The sequence below is a fragment of the Neovison vison genome, chromosome 10 (assembly GCF_020171115.1).
Source record: "Neovison vison isolate M4711 chromosome 10, ASM_NN_V1, whole genome shotgun sequence".
Classification (NCBI taxonomy): Eukaryota; Metazoa; Chordata; class Mammalia; order Carnivora; family Mustelidae; genus Neogale; species Neogale vison.
The window spans coordinates 3,026,926-3,046,837 of NC_058100.1; the positions used below are offsets into that span (position 1 = coordinate 3,026,926).

A 19,912-nucleotide genomic window follows, 5' to 3' on the forward strand; every position below is an offset into this window, starting at 1 on the left:
CCCTGGGATCACAACCCAAGTTAAAGGCAAACGCTTAACAACTGAGCCACTCAGGCACCCCATCAATGCTCAGTTATTAAACACAGGGGTACCACTTGTGGTGGTAGATATAGGGAAGGCTCCAACATTTTATATTATATACGTCTAAATTATATACGTCTTAATTTGTAAGAGTTGGTGTATAATTAACTGTTTTAAAATGAAAACATGGACTCCAAATTGTCACATTTTTTTGAAGTTCGCAAATAAAAGAAGAAAAACTATATTCATAAACTTCTAGAGGTGCAGCAAATACAGAACTTTGGGTGTGGTGACACAAAGATTGTATGTCATGATAAATATGGGGGCATCTAGATGAGTCTGTGCATACGAAACGTGTCACTGAAGTTGAATGTACCCATAGTTACTGTGAATAATGATATAGTGACTTCAAGTGCACCGAGTCACATATTTCATGCAGAAACAGGAAGAATCACGTATGTGTCAGGGTTGTTCTGGAGTCCAGCACAGAGGGCATCTGCACTTGGACAGAGGATGGGTGCTCACCTCTGCACAGCTGCCTGCAGAATCGTTAACCCCATGTCCACGCACTCCGAGTGAGCTTCACTGTCCCTCCACCCCAAGGTCACCCACCCTGTTTCCTCTTATAGAATGAAGTTAGAGCACAATTTGACCTGTGCCTAAAAGAACCAGTAGGAATGAGGCCCCACCCCTGCATTCATGTTGGGTCTTTTGGATGGTTTCTTCAGGGCTTTTAGCCTGATGCAGGAATAGTCTCTGGGGGATGGGGGGAAGCACCTAGATGAGAAGTCCTGGAAAACTGACTACCCCAAGATCTCTGAAGAACATATCAGTCCTAAGGCTTGGGCTCATGGATGGTTTCCAAAGAGCAGAATCTTCCAGGACTTTACATGGCGTCTTCATAGTCCACATCTGCAGGGCTTGCCTTCTTCAGCTTAAAATAGATGGCTGAGGCATTCTAAAAGCAAAGGCACATGGATAGGACCAGAGCAGGGAAGACACGTGGTTCTCTTCCCCAGCCACGCCACACAGCCCAGAAAGTAGAGCCTCTTGGAAGACTGACCACAGGTGAGCATTTTCAAAGGTCTGTGTCCCACGAATGGGCTGCAGAGGTGTTTCTGATGAGCCGTAAGTTCACCCAAACATGCAAACTCCCATTCTAATGGGCCACCATTAGGCATTTCCACAGGCTATCATTTTTTCTTAAGGATGTCAGAGTTTTGTACTCATAAACTACATTAAACTAAACACAAATTCTGTCCTGAGACCTCTGGCTTCTCCCCGCCTCCATACTAGACAAATGTACAAAGCACGTACTATCCTTGCACCCATGTAGAGCTGGAATTCCTGTAATTTTCTGAAAGTATCTTTGTATTACCAGTGATTGCCTGGATTGTTCAAGGTTTACAATTTACTGAGTTGACACAAATCACTATTAGTTTAGCTTTGTTCAATGTTAATTTAGTTTTCCACAGATTATGTGGTTAACCTCACAGCACAAAGTGGTATGTGTGTGTGGCTCAACAATATTTCAGGATAAAGATGTTAAAGGTAAGAATTTTTAGACTTGCCGTAGCTACACTGTACCTACAGATCATCCATGTGTCATTGCTAAAGGAAACAAACATCTGTGCAAGGCTCTCACATTCACTTGCATGGTGAGGCTTTATTGTTATGACCAAATGTTTTTCCCACTGTGTGGGGAGATAAGGGAGGAGATAGACCCTGAGAACCTTTGGTTTTTCCTAAGTGGCCATAGTTGTAAGAGTTTGAGAACCAGTCACAAGAAGAAAGGAAGAAGAGCAGGAAAGAAATTCTGTAAGTCTTCTAACTTACCTGGTCTGAGGTATGTGTCCTTTGGGGGTCTACTGTGGAACATAAGATGTGTGCTGTAAGATTTTACTTCTACTTGAAGTCCTTCCCTAAAGTCGTGCTAATAAAGGCTTCTTCTCCTCCTATCTACTTCCCATGTATTGATTTCTGTCAGCAATTTCATTCTTGCTTTTTATCTCTTACAAACATGATTTCCTTGCTGTACGGAGGACAATGGGCAGCCTAGAGGTGGACGTGTAAGAAGTCCCTCCGGGCATTTACACTTTTCACATTTCTGGACCCTCGAGGTATGGATGAGACAACAGCAACAAGTAGGGCCACACAAGGAGGGCAGGCAGACACCACCACCCCGATGGTCCTCTGACCAGGCTGTGCTGTGCACCAGAACTAGACTCTCCTGGGGGTGGCTCCCAGACCCAAGGCCAGTGCTCAGGAAGGTAGAGTAAAGCCCACAGCCAACTGCAAGGCAGAGCTGCAGTGCTGAAGAACACTTCCATTTAAAATGAAAACATGGACTCCAAATTGTCACATTTTTTTGAAGTTCACGAATAAAAGAAAAACTATATTCATAAGCTTCTAGAGGTGCAGCCTTCCACTTCCATTCGCAGGCACCGATTATCTACTTGGTCCCAGAAAAGACAAAAGTCAGAGACACACTCACTCCCTTACATCTCACCTGCTGCTTGCCGCTCTTGCTGTCTATGGTACACCAAAGAGTAGACCTCATCTCCACTTACGACATTCACTGAAGAGAAGAAAGGAGGCATAGTGACACAGTCCTTTCTTCCTACCACTTACCTCATTCCATGCCTACCACCTGTCACCATGAAGACGGATGTGCCATCTGTTGTTGGGGGTGGCTGGGGCACAGCAGGCACTGGTGGGATAGCAGACTCCACCCCTTCCCTGGCCCCCTCTAGCTGCTTGGGCCAGAACCTTTGGGAAACCTCACCATTCTCGTATACAAACTGTTCCTGCAGTGGGACAGCTGAGTTGATGTAGTTGGGCACCTGTGGCACGGGGCTGGGAGGGATCCTGCAGACACAGAAACACAAGATAACTCTGTGGGAAAGCATCCCAGATACCCCAGACATTACTGTCCAGGGTTGTGAGCGAGACATTGAAGGAGAGAAGCCTGTTAGCAAGGGTCCTCAGCAGAATACTGACTTCTGGGAAGATCCGCAGTGAGCTCCACTGTGTGTTAAAAACTCTGTACCTGGGCTGAGCAAGGCATGGCAGAGCAGCCATGGAGTGCACAGCCCATGAGCGCAGGTCCTTACGTAATGGGTTCAGTGCGGTGTCGCCCAGACCTAAAATAGGGTCCCTCCCATCACAAGCGCTCAGTGAATACCAAGTGAGAATATTGATTCCCTCCCCAGTGGAGAACAGGTTGTTAGGCAGAACAAGCAGCTTGAGGAAGGGAGAGAAGAAAGTGAACTTGCATGTACAGGGCTCTGTACCCCTGGAAGACCGCTACTCTGATTTGGGAAAATAATCTGATTTTTGTTAGCATAAACAACATGGTACAAAAATATGTCAACAAAACTTTGATGTTTTAAAAATACTTTCCTCCTCTAAACTAAAGAACTTTGCCAGTAAGTTTTCAGGATGGTTATCACTCTCTGGCCTGAATGACGGAAATGTGCTTGTATCTTAATGCCTTTGAGATACTTTCAGGATCTCGGGATCCTGTTTTCCTTGGGATCCTGTCATCAGAATGACTCACAGATGCTCAGGTATTGGTTAATCGATTGGATAAATCAATTCGCTGGTGAATGTGTGAAATGAGTCCGTTTAGTGAGGGAGATGAGTCAGGAAGAATGACAGAAAAAGGATTTGGATTAATTAGTCCATGTACAAATGAGGAGGAGCAGCAAACAGACCCTGTTAGCAGTGGGAGAACTCCAGATAATAAAATACACAACAAGCACATGAGAGTGGACAAGTCGGAGCGGGGAACATGGGCTTTCCTGCATCATCGGCACACACAGAGGGAGCAGAGCCTCACCTGCCCGGGTCTTCAGCCTCTCGTCTTCCTAGAAGTCAAGCAGATGGGCAAACACGTCAAAAGGGAATCAGATGGCCCTTGTGCGGGGGCTGCTCCCCAGGCCTGTCACCGCGTGCCGGAGGGCGTCCTGGCTGTCGTCTACTCGGATCCTTCACTCGCAGGTGAAGACACTCAGTGCGGAGCAGTCGGCTTCCAGGTGTTCATCCCACGGCAAGGACCTGAGCCTGAGCCTCTGAACCCGAACACCTATTGTCTTTTCTGCTTTGGGTTTTGACGACAACAACACACCACCTACTCTTGTCATGACAAGAACCCTCAGAAGCACCACAGGCACAGCCACGTTACAGGTGAGGTGAGGGGCCCCAAGCGGCAGGACAAGTTTAGAGTTTCAGTGAGACTCTCGCATGGTCTCCATCTTGCTCAGGGGAGAACAGGAGTCCGGGATTAAACACCTGAATAAATATGCCATTACCAGCTGCGAGCGGGGGCGAAGCTGAACAACTTAGGGCTCTGAGGAAAGAATAAAAGGAGAGAATTGTAGGCGTGTGGCTGGCTGAAGCCTCTGGGGGAAAAAGACAGTCAGGCTGAGGAGCAGCCGAGATCCCGCCGTGAGCAGACGAGCGGGTGCATAGGTGAGCTCCAGAAAGTGAGAAGAGCTCGTGACGGTGCTCGGGGCGGGGATGAGGTCAGAGGCACTGAGTTTAACTTGGGGGGGGGGGGTCGGCAGAGCTGGAGTTGCTAACTGTGTTTCTCTTCTAGTAGCTGACCTGTTGTTTTTAACAGAGTCAGAATTTTGGGTGAAAATTAGATCCCAGAAGCACCGGACATCAGTTGAGCCCCGACTGGTCACACACGGGGGTTGGGGGACTCGGCCACAGACACGGGCACCGCCCCCGGGCTGGGGGTTGGGAGCAGATCTGGGGGCTGGCAGCACACATCCCTCCCCCACCGTGCTCCTGTCTGTCCCCAGTCCTGCCTATTTCTGTGAAAACAAAGTTCACAGTAACGAAATACCAGAATCGATAAATACTAACCCATTCTTTTCTTGAGCCAACAGCAGAGCGATAAGGCCATGACAGTGGGACCAAGGGTGCCAAGCAGCCCCTCCAGGACTCCTGAGGCGAGAAGTTCCTTTCTGTCCTCCACAGGCACTGAGGGGAGAGGTCTGCCCATGAGCCAGCCTGCAGCAGGGCTGGCCTTTGGAGAGCAGACGTCTCGGGTGTGGGCTGAAGCCAAGGTCCGCTCTTTCCGGGCGAGGGGTAGGGGTAGCGGGACTGACTTATGTGATTTGCAGCTCATCACCCTCCTGGCAGGAGGGAGGCACAGCCTTCACGGCCTCTGTGCCCCTCAGACACACCTCCCGGGGCAGCACCACCCTCAGACGCTCCGTTGTAGGGAACACAGCACCAGAAATGCTGCGGGGTCCATACAACTCTCCGGGATACCAGAGAGGGACATTGGCCAAGACAGTTCAATGGCCTGAGCCGTACCTGTGACGCTGAGCGTCACCGCCTCACTGCGTTGGGCCCCCAGGCCGTTGTCGGCCTCACAGGAGTAGTTTCCAGAACGTTCTGCGGTCAGAGAGAGGTTGAAGGAGGCTCCTCCCCCAGAGGGGGCCCAGCTGCTCCCCAGGATGACGTCCTCGTGGTAAAACCGGTACCGGATCGGGGGAGAGCCACTCTGGGCCTCACAGCGAAGCTCCACCACGTCCCCAGGGAAGGTCTGGGCCTCGGGTGCCCTGAGGGTGAGGACGGGATGGGACACTGGACCTGAGGGAGACAGGGGCTGTTGGAGGGGGTCTCCACACTGTGACAGACTCGTAATCCCTGCCCACAGAGGCTCAGCCCCGTTGGTCATCCGCACGGAGCCCCGGGGAACGTGGAGCCCAGCGAGTGGGGGTGCTGGCGGGACAGAAGCTCCGGAACTTACTTCTGACCGTGACGCTGACCATCTCGCTGATGCTGGGGTGGTAGCCGTTGTCGGCCGTGCAGAAGTAGTTCTCTGTGTCACTGTCGGTCACCGCCGGGATCTCAAACTTGGCGGTGAGTGAGCGCTGGGTCTTTGTTTCCAGAATCAAACCCAGGGCCCCTTTGTACCAGGAGAAGGTGATGTTGCCTGTGCCCTGGGTGGCCAAGCAGATGAGAACCAGCTTCTTTCCCTTCTGCACTTGTCCCCCTGGAGGCTGTGTCTCCAAGCTCACGTTCCAGACGGGGACTCCTACACAAACACAAGGAGACACCGGGGATGTGACAGTCCCGAAAGCACAGGCCTTGGGTCAAGTCAATAACCGATGTTGTTCCGTGGTGGTGGGTGGTATTCTGGGGTGGGGGGTGGTGTTTGCTGCTGGCTGGGGGTGGCCTCGGTCAGCTGGACAGTGCGGGGGGTGAGAAGGCCATACTGTTACATGGTGGCTGCAGCTCCCCTCCCTTCCCGGGGCAGTGGTGCTCCCAGGGCCTGGGCCTCTCCAGTCCACGCTCTGCAGGGCGCAGGACGATGGCGGCCACAGGACAGACGGCCGATCGAGCTGTCTGGCCTCAAAGGCTGGCCCCACATCTTACTGTGGGTGCTTGATGCAACCGCTTCACTTGTCAGACTCAGTCTCCCGTCTGTACAAGGCAGGGGCGGGATACTAGCTATCTCCTGCCGTTGGGACGGTCCCATGACCTAGCGCACGTGGGGCCTGGAGCCGGGCCGGCTGCCCGGTGGCTCTTTGCTCCTGTCCGGCCTCACCAGTGTTGAGTTTTGAACAAGGGTGGGGAAGCCGACCTTCCAGAGGCGTTCCGCATCCTCTTCCTGGCACCGTGGATGCATTGTTGTCTGAGAATGGGGAGGACGTTAGCGCCCCCCGGAACATGGAGTGACACGGGTCAGTCACCAAACGCCCCCTTCTCCTCCTTTCTTTCAAAACCAAGCCCCAGCTTCGCCTCCCATAGCCTCGGGCCCAAAGGGGGCCCTGACCGTGTGGGTCTGAGTTCTCCCTTCTCTGTAGCTCCCGTGACTCCCCACCACGGCCACACGTGTCCCCCCTGGGGAGGATGTCGCCAGGGGTCGGGATTTTGCAGTGATTTGCTCCCACCCTCCAGCACAGGGAGGATGCCGTGAGGGGCTCCTAAGTACTCTCCTGGGCACCTGGGCGGGATTAGGGAGAACAGGAGCAGATCAGGAGCAGATCCTTCAAGACTCTGAGAAGGAGAGAAGCTCCACCTTGTCTCCACCAGCTCCTACCCCCCAGGGGAGAGCAGCCTCGGGCCCCCGACCCTGTGTAAGTTCCCCGTGCAGGCCCCGGGCTCACCTTGCACCTGTATCTGGATCCTGGGGCTCCAAGTGACTCTGATCGCCAAGGTCTTTGCTTTGCACCAGTAGGAGCCCGAGTCTTTCCTCCACACGGTGGGGAGCTGGAGCTCTGGGGAGTGGCTGCAGCCCTGCCCCAGGGCCTGACTCTCTCTGAAGAAGCAGAACTGGACTGGGGCATCCAGCTTCTGAGAAGTGGGCTGCATCTCACAGGTCAGGGTCATCGAGCCCCCCTCTTTGGGCCGAGAGGGCCTGGCTGTCAGAAGCAACGCTAGAGAGAGGGACGAAAGAGAAATCCCAAATGGGTTCCAGAGTTCCCGTCAGAGGCACACAGAGCTCTCAGTGTTTGGAACAAGGCGAACTGGGTGCAGAGACCGCCCCCCACTCCAGCACGGCCTGACCCTGTGCCATGTCTCCGCCCCCCACAAGGCAACCTCTACCTCCCGCTTGGTTCCCACTCTTGGACATCTCTGTCCACAAACTAAAAACACCTTTTCTAAAAGGACACAGGGCCGGGCGCCGACCACTGTTACCAGAAAGGGTGAAGCCTGACGTTTCAGGAAAAGCGAGAGTGTTTCATTCATTCCTGTCATAAACCATGTTGGTTATCTTCTTCCGCTCACTCCCCCGGCATCCCAGAGCCACACGCTGTCTTTCAAGGACAGAATGTGACGTGGGACGATCGGCCAGTCGGGGAAAGATTAGAGGAATTTAATGCCTTCTTTACTGAACCTCTCCTGCCCGTTACTGCTGCTCCCAGTGGAAGGAACAGGCATACGCTTGCCTGGAAATGCCACCCGCACGCTCGCAGCTCCCCTGCTCTGCGACTCTGTGCAAACCTCGTGCGGACCACGGCTGTCAGGGGCGGTTTCATTCCATACCCTGAGCCCCAGGGATGTCTCCCTTTTCGGCCAGGGGGGCTCTTCTATGGATGCACTACAGATGGGCAAAGCTGGGTCCTGCCTCCCCTCCTCTCCATCTGCCTGGCGGCAGCCCCCAACAAGACAGCAGATCCTGGAGGACAGCAGCTCTCGAAGTATATGTTTACCCAGCGTCAGAGCCTCTGCTCCGATAAAAATGCCGCGTGTTCTGGATCCCGAGAGGGGGCTGCTGCTGCCACACCTGTCAGCCTCAAGCCCTTGCTCCTGGGATGCTTTACCCTGGGACTTTGTAAACTCTAGTCCAGTGTTAGTACCAGAAGGTTTGCTCCGGGGCCTGGAATTCCTGGCAGGGGTGGTCTTTTCTCCTGGGAATCCTGCAATCCCCTGAGGACTGAGGACAGAGAAAGGAATAAAAAAGGCTCCAGGCCCCCATTCCCTGCTCTTCTGAATGGGGCTGGTGGCGTGAAGGGGACACCGGACAGGGTAGTTTGCAAGGCCTGGAGCTCGGTCTTGTAGCTCCGAGCTTGTTTCAGAGAGTTCTCAGACTCCCAGGCAGACCTGGCAAGTCCCTGGTAGTGGAAGCTTTGTTTCTGCTGGATGTGGATTTGGATCGTGCTTGGGCTCAGACTGGGCGCTCAAGGGGTAGAAGCAGGCTCAGGCACAGAATGTGTCAGTATTAACCCACAGCCTGAGTTCCACTTGGACGAACTTTGGGAGAGCATCCCAGAAGCCTGGGCTGGTCCTCAGTATTTGTGCAAAGCCGTGCTCCCCGGTTGTGTGCATGGCCTGTGTTCTTGGGGGGAGCAGGAAGCTTCTTCGAGCCCTGCAGGTAGTATTTTGTGCGTAAGGCAGTGGTTCTGATGTATCCTGGGTTGAAATGTGCCTCAGCGGAAGAGTCCTTCTGGGAGAAATCTTCCTCCACTCTTCATCTGGTGGAAGCAAGACCTCGAATGGGCATCGGAGTGATGGGTTTGTGCCAACCAGACTGAGAGAGAAGCCGCATGGGCCACAGCTGTGGCCACAGAGCAGGGCTGGAAATGGGAGGGGGACAGAGAGCTACTTGGCTTTCCTGTGGTCCGGGGACCGACTGTCACATTCTCCATGGATGTGTGATGGCAGCGTCTCCTCCATCGCTCCTGGGGGAGCGCCTCATGGGGAGACACGAGGGCCTTGCCACCCCCGAGTCTGGGAGGACGACGAGTCTTGTAACGTCCGTCGCCCACACTCCGCCACCTCCAGTGGAACAGCCTCTCCCTTCCCGAGCTGCCACTCCCCGCAGAAAGGGCTATGGTTTCAAGAAGACCTGCTCCCCTAGCTGAGCGGCCCCGTGTCAGGTGCAGGGACTGACCTGAACACAAGCAGCCTGGTCCCCTGGGAGCCGCTGCCACGGAAGACCTCAGCGGCTGTCACCGGAGGGCAGCCAGCACCCATGGGCCTGCCACACGGATTGGGCCACGAAGAGGAAAAGGAGGTCTGACTCACCTTCACTGGCTGGTTCGCAGGGGGCAGCTAGGAGAGAAGTCAGGAGAGGTCAGTGCAGGTGCGAATTCCCAACAGGCAGCCCCTGCAGCCTGGTTGACCATCCCCAGTGGGGTTCTCCACGTGCTCTCCTGCAGCCGTCCCCCTCCCCCTCCCCCTCTCCATCCCCCTCCCTCCTCCTCCCCTTCTCCCTCCACACTCCCTCCCCCTCCACGCCCCCCCTTCCCTCTCTCCTGCCCGCTATTCTCCTCCCCCCATCCTTCTTGACCTCCGTTCCCTCGCCTACATCCCCAACACCACACAGTTCCTTTTGTGATCAGGAGCTCCTTCCCGATCACTGCTCCTATCCGTGGTGAGGGTGGTGCCTTCGTTCCGTGGCCCCTTCAAGCCCTGGACTCTCATCCCTCCTCTCAAATATCCAGGTGACCCCAGTCTGGGCTGGCCCACTGCAGTCACAGCAGCCAGGCTCCTGCTCTCGACGCCCTTTATTCACCAACATCCCGGTGGAGGAGATCCACAGAAAGAATCCGGATTTCTCCCAAGATTCTCCCATACCTCAAGGGTCTGACTGTAGGTAGTATGGCAACATCACGCTCAAGAACAGAACATTCTGGGGAGATGCAGGCTCTGCAGCTGGAAGACAGAGCCCTGAAGCCTGCCTCTTCCCCTTACAAGCTGTGCTACCCCAGGAACAATGCTTCACCTCTCTGTGCTTCGCTTTCCTTTTCTGTGAAATGCGGGTAATCATAAACTCCCTCAGAGTTTCTGCAGGGATTAAATAAGTTCATGTCCATAAAATGCTTAGAATAGTGCTTGGGATTTATTTACCATCCGGCAAACGTTACTCATTATTAGTACCTATTTGAGCCCATGTTTAGTCTGACTTGTGTAGCCTGCCGTTGGAGCTGAAGAGCTGGTGTGACTAATGTGTGCCTCAGGTAGGAGAATGGAATCGATGGGGCTAGCGTGAAAATCACATTTTTTATCCGTCCGTTCTACAAATGGTTTCAAGCACTTACGGAGGCGTGCCAGGGCCCGTGTGCGGGCTGGCGTTGCAGGAGCGAGTGCAAACAGCAGGCTTTGCTGTCCAGGAATTTCGGGAGAGAGAGCCCATTGAAAAGTCACCAAAGAGCCTGACTTAAGAGAGTGATCAGTGTTACAGGAGGGATGAGGCCGAGACACAAGTCTGAGGGTCTTAGGACGGTCTGGACTCTTTGGACGGCTGTCAACTGAGTAGAAAACAGAATGAAAGTAGACAGCTGCCTTCGGGGTGTTTGGGGATGAGCACCCCCAACACAGAACTAGCCAATGCAAAGGACGTGAGAAGGAATGAGCTTGTGGTGGGGTGGGAAAGAGAAGGTGGTGCCCTTGGAGCTGACAGAGGGGCAGTGGTGGGCACTGGTGTAGTAGAGATGGTCAGTCAGTCGCAGAGGGCTCCCTGGACTTGGCACCAGGTCTGGATTTCATTCCAGGTACGATGGGGAGCTGGGGACAGTTCTGACTCCACTTATGTTTGTAAAATCACTCTTATCCTGGGAGAAGGCCAGACCACCGTCATGCAGGAGAAACAGGGAGGACACTAGTGGCCATTTAGTCTGGAAGATTTAGACTGGAAGAGCTCGGGCGAGGCAGGGCCACCGTGAAGGGCCAGAGTCCAGTATAAATTTGAAAGTAGAATCAAGACTTACTTATAGATTGGAGGTCAAGTGTAGAGGAGAGAGAGGAATGAGTGTGAGTCCTAGATTCTTGGTCACAGCCGCTGGAAGAGTGGAGGTGACATTTATGGGCATGGCACGGTCACCTGGGTGAGTTGGGGGAACCCACGGGAGATCAGGACATGCGTTTGGCTGCGTGGAGTGTAACAGCTGAGTGGCTGCGGAGCGCATGCACGGCGCTCAGAGGAGAGGCCAGAGCTGGGGACATAAGCTTGAGCTGAAGGTCAAAGCGGCGCAGGAAGCGTCTGAACCGGGCGGGGACGTGCACATGGGTGGAGCGTGAGGTCTGGCCCCAGCCTTGGACAACTCCAACGTCTGGTGGTCAGGAAGCAACAGGTGTTGAGTTAGAAAGAAACCCAGAAGCCTGTAGTGTTCCAGAAGCTGAGGGAAGAAGTGCTTCCAGAAGACGGGCTGAAGGACCACTTGGGAGAGTCCAAGTTAAAGGAAGCTGAAAACAGAGTCCTGGCTGGGGTGACAGGGAAGGGGTTGGTGGTCCCAGCAGGGGCAGGGGTGGGGACGAAAGGTGGACAGCCATGGCCAAGGGTGAGAAGGACCTGTTAGCACCGAGAACCAACCAACAGCCGCCAGGGCTTGAAAGGATGGAGGCCGGGAGGGAGGGTTTGAGGAGACGGAAATGCTCTGCGTCGTGACGGTGCGGGAGCTCACAGGACGGCAAATCCTTCTGGAAAATCAGAGCTGCTGTATCGTAAAAGTGAAAGTTAATGTGATGTAAGTTAAAAATGAGTTTGAAACAGGAAGGGCGGGAGACGATGAGGCAAGCCCAGCCGCTCTCTGGAAATTTTGTGCAAGGGAGCGGAACACAGTCACGGCACATTCCCATCGTCTTAGGGGAAAAGACACGGTGGCGTGATTGTGTATTCACCGGACTAGCCCAGGATGAAGAAATGAGGTGATGGGAAGAACAGGGAAGGTTCTGAGAGAGCGAGAGCATTAGGGAACCCAATGCATACGGGGGGGTGGTCCTGTCCTGCATGAGAGGAGGGACGGTGTTGTGGGACAGACGGCGGGGGTCGGCAGGTCCACAAACACGGCCGCAGAAGGGTGAGGACGTTGTCTTCTGATGGCTTTCACTTCCTCAGTGACATGCAGCAGGATTACAACCCGAGAGTAAGACGGAGTTTGAGGAGACAGAGAAGGTGGGAGATAGTGGGCTGAGGGCCCGAGTGGGAGGCACCGAGTGGAAGGTGTGGGAGGGTCTCCGGCCCTACAGGGACCACCCGAGATGTGTGCCCCGCATTTAAAGGGATGTGAGTCAACAGGATGGTGCCCTCCGTGTGAAGTCACGCGTAGCTGCTTGGGCACTGGTGTGAAGCCCACGGAGAAGCTGACGGAGGGTGTAGAGAGGGGAGGGCTGGGCCAGCCCCAGCATCGAGCTGAGAGGCGGGGGGCGCGGAGGACAGGAACAGGCAGTGAAAAACCCCAATCCATGGGGCTGAGAGGGAAAGTTGCAAATGCCGCATGGTAATAGGGTGGGGTAGGTGTGGGGGTGCCAGGAACAGGGATTTGGAAGCAAGCGTCCTTGGTGACGTTGGTGACGGTCCACTCTAGCTAGGGAGGAGGGGCCAAGGACAGAAGACAAAGGAAAGGAGGATGACCGTGAGGACAAAGGACAAAGAGCCCAGTTTGTTGTGTGAACCACACCTGCAGCTACCCACAACATTGAGAACAGACACAGAGTTCACATCAGAAGGAAGAGCAGACACTCAACACGTCCTAGGAGATAAAAAGTGAATTGATAGTTTCTTCAAACGCCTGGCTTTCCAGTCTTTCACACCCGCTGCCTGACTCCGAGCCACAGGTGGGAGGCCGAGGTCCCGGCCTCCGTGGGTGCAGGCGGAGACCTTGGGAGGTCCGGCCTGGACGTCCTACTCACCGCACATCAGCAGCACAAGCCCCAGCAGCATGAGGACTGGGCAGGGGACTGTCCCTGGAGAGGCTTTCTCCGCGAAGGAGGAATCCAGTTTGACAGAGGGTTGAGGAAGCGGGATGGGATCTAGAGAGTGAGCGCCCTCCCAGCGCCCCTCTGTCTGCTCTGCGCAGCGGCCTGAGACAGCTAAGGACGCTCCTTCTTGTGGCTTTGTTGTATGTCCACAGCTCCACGAGAGTGCACGTTAGCACATCAGGGCCTCCTCACGAGCTCAGGGCTGTCTCCAAGGTCGGTTCCCGAAGGCAGTTTCTGACGTGGATGAGTGCTCCCCGGACTGCAGTCCTGCAGAGGGCAGTGGGTGCTTTCCCTGTGGGGAGGTCCGTCCCCCCACCGCGCCCGCTCCACACGTGCTCCGGCTTCTCCACAGCTGCACGCTGTCTCTCTGGGCACGAGCGGCCAAGCAGGGGCCTGATGGCTCTCACTGGGGTTACGGGCAGGACCTGACGGACTGTGATGGGCTCAGGGTCAAGCTGTTTGTAAGGTACTGGCTCCCGCCCATATTTAGACTTTCCCGGCGTAGCCCTCAGTGAAGCAGAAACAGAAGAAAAACAGAATCACAGGAACTTATGGCCCGGGGGGAAGTTTGTAAGTGAAATACAGGAAATAAGCTTATGCAAATTAGCTCCTGGGCGTTGGGGACAGTTTGCCATGCTCACCTGGTATGTGTGACGGTGGTCCTCCCCTCCCCCACATCAGGTGGGTGTCTTCTACTCCATCACCCCCGGAGCGCACTGGGGCTCCTGGTGCTTGGCATGGGGAGCCTGGGTGTGATTCAGACCGTGCTCAGAAAGAATAAACCATCTCAGGTTCCAGCACCTCTTTGAGGATCTAGGATTAAGAACCAGATAACGTGCAAAAGCAAAGCGTGTGAGCAAAAACAGGGGACACGGCAAGACGCCATTCGGTAGTGACGCCCAAGTGCGGGTGTGGAGTTCCAAGAGAAGGCACCAGAAGAGATGGCGGGGGGGGGGTGCACAGGGCCAGCGCTGGGCCAGCTGCAGGAGGAGCCACAGACCTGCCTTGTGTAATGCTGACTTATGAGAACCCACGGAGGCCACACAGCTAAGTCACTTCCTCCAAACTAATTTTTACTGGTACGAAATCTGAAGTTTGCCTCCTTCTGCATGACCACCCATTACCTTCCCCTCGTCCTGTGCTGGGGCGAGAAAGAGAGGGCTGTTACCTGTCCCCGGAAGATGGCAGCGTCTGCCCCGCATCGTCTGCCCCGCACCGTGTTACAGTCTGAGGATCTGGAGGTGAGAAGTGCATGTTCCCTAAGTGCTGAGAATTCACAGTGCGGCAGGCGAGAAAGATCTATGAGCAAACCGAACACTGGGCAGTGCGAAAATCGTGATGACTGAGCCAGTCCTGGTCGAGGGGCAAGAGCGGGTGTCGGGAAAGGGGAGGGTCTGCAGAGGGTGTGCTTTCTGGGGATGACGGGGATCTCCGCCGGCCGTGCAGGCGGGGAAGGACGCCTTGTGCAGAGCCAAGAGGGCGTGTGGCTTGAAGTCATGAAACAGCGAGGTGTTCTGCGGGGGTAGTTGGAGCTTGATTGTTGGAACAAAACGTGAAGTACCGACAGCAGGAGGCCAACGAGACGGAGGGAGGAGGAGAAGCCACAGCAGGTCTGTGCGCTGCACTAAGAAGGCGGGCTCTTCAGGGAGGGGGAGGGGCCAGTGGGGCCAGGGGCTGGAGAAGGCACCTCCCATCAGAGGCAGCGTTGGGCCATTGCCCTGAGGTTCGAAGGACACGCTGTTTGACCATCTGATCTTTCCCTGAAGCCAGAATTTTGGGATTTTATGTAAAACCTACTAAATTCTACATGCTGGAGAGTAATATTTAAAAATTGTTTTAAAACAAAGCATTTCTGATGAATACCCAACTTTTGTAGCAACATGGACGGGACTGGAAGAGATGATGCTGCGTGAAATGAGTCAAGCAGAAAGAAATATGGTTTCACTTATTTGTGGAGCATAACAAATAGCATGGAGGACAGGGGGAGTTAGAGAGGAGAAGGGAGTTGAGGGAAATTGGAAGGGGAGCTGAACCATGAGAGACTATGGACTCTGAAAAACAATCTGAGGGGTTTGAAGGGGCGGGGGGGTGGGAGGTTGGGGTACCAGGTGGTGGGTATTGGAGACGGCAAGGATTGCATGGAGCACTGGGTGTGGTGCAAAAAACAATGAATACTGTTATGCTGAAAATAAATAAAAAATAAATTAAAAAAAAAAAAAACCAAAGCATTTCAGTACAGCAGCACAGCTGTGCAACCTCCGCCCTGGCTGGCACGTGGGACGGTAAGGGAAGACACAACTAACCCCGCAGAAGATGAAAAATCCGGGGACATACCGAGTCTGCTCATTTTGAGGTAGAAAGTTTACTCATTTTACAAATTAGGAATCTGCAACTCAAAGATGTTGGGCAATTCTCAAAGCTTTAGGTGAGAACTATGGTAGGTGAGAAACGGTAGGTGAGAGCTACGGCTGGTGTGACCCCCTGACCTCAGCTTACCCTTGATTGTGTCCGCTGGCCGAGACAGCAGCCCCTGACCACACGTGGCCCCTGAGCACTTGAAGCCGAGCTTGTCCAAGCTGAGAGGCCCTGTGAGCACAGTTCACACGCTACGTTTTAAAAACTTGAGAAAAAAAAAAAAAACCAAAAGAACTTGAAGTGTCTCATTAATAATTTTACATCAATTATATGTTAAATGATAATACTTTATATGTAATAAGTTTAAAAATGTTAAAATTAAAGTATTAATTCCACCTGTTTCCTTTTTTTTTTGCTCTTTTCCAGTATGGCGAATAACAAATTCTACGTTCTGTGTGCGGCCCCTCTTACGTGTCTGCCGGACAGAGCGGCGCAGCCCTGGCGCCCAGCAGGAAGAGGCTTTCTCACTCAGCCCTCAGCCAGAAGGCAGGCCACACCGGCCCGGGCCATTGCCTGTGTCAAGCTCCCACAAGATGTGATGCCCCATGTCAGAGTAGAAGAAAAACACTGAGAGGGAAAGTCTGAGGTCGGGGAAGAGCAGAAATGGCAGCTTCTCCACAGAACGTGCTGGGTCTGGGGTCGCGCATCAGGAGCAGATCAGAGATGAGGACATTCTTGCAATTTTCAGAGCGTTGCCATGAATTCAGACCACACCGTGGGCCCGTCCTATAGAAAACTCAAGGTCGAGGTCATCTTCCCCCAGAGCAGGCTGCCGGCTGGTCCTGCTGAACAAGTGCCGGGGAAACGCCCAGCGCAGTGAGTCGGAATCCGACCGCCGGGACCCGGGGAGTTTGCTCTTCTGGGGAAGAGCGGGTTGTGCTGTGGACCACAACATCCCACTTTCCATACATCTCCGTCTTGCCAAAGACAGTTCTCGAGTATGAACCATCCCTCAGTGCTGAAATGTACACAGATTTTATCATCCAAACCAGGACACTTTTGGGAGGAGAAATGTCTACTAAAAGTTGTTAACAGATTAGCTGGCCCTCAGCAGACATCCACCCTCCTGTCCTAAGAAAACACGGACCAACGCTTTTTCTGACTTCCCCGGAAGCCCTTCCTCTACACTCGTGCTTTCAGGCGTTTCCTCTCTCCTCAGATAACCAAGGATCACCCCCAGTGTCTCCCCTCCTGCTTCTCTGACGTGACAGGGCTCCCCTCCTGTGTCTCTGGGATAACCGCTGTGGCTAAGTCTTGTCCCTGCTACCGATGAAGGGCATCTGGTCACAATTCCTGTGGAGTTTCTCACAGCGAGGGAGTCCAACAGAAGGGTCACCCAGAGACCGATGTTTGCCTCTGTCTTCCCGGAGTTAGCAAGACCGAGCCGCTTTCCAGGCTGTCACAGTGCCTTGTGCGCACTGGCTGTCCACCCACGCACCCGGGACGTCGGTGTGGCTTGGGTACGCCCAGTCAGTCAGGAGCAGATCAGCTTCAGACGTCCCTGGAAAGAGGCTGAGAGCACAGCCTGGACAGGACGTGGCCGGAGGGCCATCAGCTTCTGATCATTTAAGAGAGGCCGTGACCTCGAGCTGGGCTAAGGACGAGAATTCAGGGATGTGCGGCCAACGACACGTCGTAGTGGGGACCCTCTTGTAGGTCCTGGCCCCCGCCTTTTCGGATCCATATCCTGATGCTGTACGTGCCGTGAGAACTGGTTCGGAACCAAGCAACGGGCCTATCGAACCTCACACAAGATGAATAGATTGTCGCTCTCTTAATTTTAAACCAGAAATTTGGTTAGGGTTATTTTGGTTATCAGTACCAAGACCAGTGAGCTAATTCAATCCAAATTTTAGGTATATAATACACATAGAAAACCACAAGAGAGTCCTAACGACAGAGAACAAACTGACGGATGACGGAGGGAGGTGGTGGGGGCTGGGCTAGATGGGGGAGGGGCATTAAGGAGGGACTTAGTGACGAGCATCGGGTCCTGTATGTAGGTGATGAATCACTGGGTTCCACTCCTGAAACCAGCGTTGTCCTGTATGTCAGCTAACTAGAATTTAAATAACAATTTGGAAGAAAAAGTTTGCATATATATTTGTATATGTATATTTACATATATCTATACCTAAAGTGTATATTAAAAGTATACAATCGTGTGTTCCAGAACCGAACACTAAGAATTCAGTTGGACACAAAAGAGAAAGAGACAAGAACTAGAACCCGAAGATGCTGTCTGGATTCTCCCCATCTCTCACCTCGTTCCTCTGTGTTTCCGACATCCGGTGTCTCTGTGGAAGGGCTGCTTCTCATCCTCTGGTCCTCCTGGTGTGTGGAAAACGGCCACCCGCAGCTCCCGGGCTGACTTGCTGCAGGTCCGGCTACTCTCAGCCGCAGCTCCCGTCTCCTGGGAAGGGCTGGCCCACCCGGCTTGGGACGGATACCTGCTCGCGGTACCAGCTAACTATGGCCAGGAGGGCAGGATGGTGTTGCTTAAAAACGTCCCTTAGTTTTTACCCAAAGGAGTTGCGAACACGTCCACACAAAATTCTGCCCGTGGATATTCACAGCACGTTCACTCATGGTTTTCAAAACTGGGAAGCAACCGAGATGTTCTTCCGGAGGTTGGTGGGCAAATAGACTGTGGCCCATCCAGGCAATGGGATACCGCTTGGTGCTGAAAAGAGACGAGCCTTCAAGCCATGAAAAGACACGGAGGAAACGTAAACGCGTGCCACTGAGCGAAAGGAGCCCGTCCGTGAAGGCTACGTATGGCTGACTCCAATTCCTGACGTTCTGGAAGAGGAGAAAGCGTGACAGAACGTAGAAGACTTTGGGGACGAGAGGAAGGAACAGGCCAGCACAGAGGACTTTAGACGAGTTCTAGGGAAATAAACTTACTGTGCGCAACATTATGATGCTGGATACATGTTTATACATTTGCCCAAACCCATAGAACGACCCCTTGAGTGAACTCCAGTGTAAACTACGGAATCGGGGTGATGATGCGTCAAAGCAGTTTGACTGTAACATACGCATTCCCCGGTGAGGAATGTGGACAATGGGGGGGGTCTGCGCACATGTGGGGGTAGCAGGAGTGTGGGAACTCTGTATCTTCCTCTCTATTTTGCTGGGAACCTAAAACTGCTCTTCAAAAAATAAAAAAAAATGTCCGAAAACGCACACACGCAATGTCCACAATGGACATGCTGGGTTAAAAAACAAAGGCTCAAAACAAAACAAAATATGATTTCTTCATACTAAAAATATAATTATGAGTAGCCCAGGGGGCCCAACCCCTGATCAGCACCAAATACGAGATAGCAGAGGCGCCCATGGAAGCAGAGAGTGCATCCGGGCGCTGGTCGGAGAGCTCCGGAGAAATGGGACTGGTTTTGAAAAAACCGCTTATGTCTGTGTGAGTTGGGGTAAGCTGTGTGCTTTTGATAAGCCCTCCAAACACCTCCCTGGCTTGACACAGGTCTCCCTGTCTCCCAGTCAGCAGAGATGGGGTGAGGGCCCGCCAGCCGGTCACTCAGAGGGCCCCGCCTGCCCCCGTGTCGCTGGGGTCTTCCCTGACAAGCCGGCAGACAGGGGGAGAGAGCATGAGGGAGCCCCGCTCTGTCAGTGGCCTTGATGGGAAGGTGTCATGTCCATTCTGAGAACGGGCCTCATGACCCCGTCTACATGGGAGAAACCTCTGGGAGCCCTGGACGCTTGGAGGAGCCGGGCGCCGTGAGGCAGCAGGTGCCAATGGGGGCTGAGGAGGCGACTCTAGCTGCCTCCTGGTGACTTCAGGGGCTGGCCCCCTTCTACTGGGGACGGCGCCCCAGCTGTCCCAGACTGCGGGACGACATGTGCTGTGGCGAGGGGCGGGACAGGCAGGGTCACAAGGCCCATGCGGCTTGCAAGCCCTACCTGCCTACCAGGGGACAGTATTCCACCGATGACAGAGTGAGGGGCTGCCCACAGCGTCTTCTACCACGACAGATCTGGGAGCCCTGTGTGCTGGCGAGGCCCCGGACCCTGCCAAAGAGCAAGTGCAGGTGGGCACTGATTGTGGCCAGCATGTCGCTGTTCCTCGGGCGTTTTCAGGGTGGGGGCTCTCTGTGTACTGGGGAACTTGTGGGAGTCCTCAGCCCCACAGGCCTATAAGGGCCCCATCGGCCCCAGGCCAGAGGAACGGGTGCAGACTGCACAGGTGTGGGCCCAGGAGCGTTGGATGCCTAAGGACCTGGACCCTCGCAAGGGTGTCTGGAGGGTCTCTTGTGGGAGAAGGCGTAAACCAGCTCACAATCCC

General features: G+C 54.0%; 1 protein-coding gene across 3 annotated transcripts; it reads right to left on the bottom strand.

Annotated features, from left to right (window-relative positions):
* LOC122918327 (Fc receptor-like protein 1) lies at positions 1-9,428 on the bottom strand. 3 transcript variants are annotated; one of them, XM_044266646.1, is made up of 10 exons: positions 9,383-9,428; positions 7,155-7,424; positions 5,792-6,079; positions 5,353-5,631; positions 4,897-4,977; positions 3,863-3,890; positions 2,807-2,889; positions 2,531-2,599; positions 1,858-1,889; positions 1-979 (listed from the first exon to the last, which is right to left on the bottom strand). In XM_044266646.1, the coding sequence occupies exons 2-10, from the start codon at positions 7,375-7,377 to the stop codon at positions 908-910; spliced, it is 1,155 nt and encodes a 384-aa protein (XP_044122581.1). In that variant the 5' UTR covers positions 7,378-7,424; positions 9,383-9,428; the 3' UTR covers positions 1-907. The 3 variants fall into 3 exon arrangements, with proteins under 3 accessions (XP_044122581.1, XP_044122580.1, XP_044122582.1); XM_044266645.1 differs by having other exon boundaries at positions 4,897-5,013; XM_044266647.1 differs by lacking the exon at positions 1,858-1,889 and having other exon boundaries at positions 4,897-5,013.
* Positions 9,429-19,912: the final 10,484 nt, after the last annotated feature.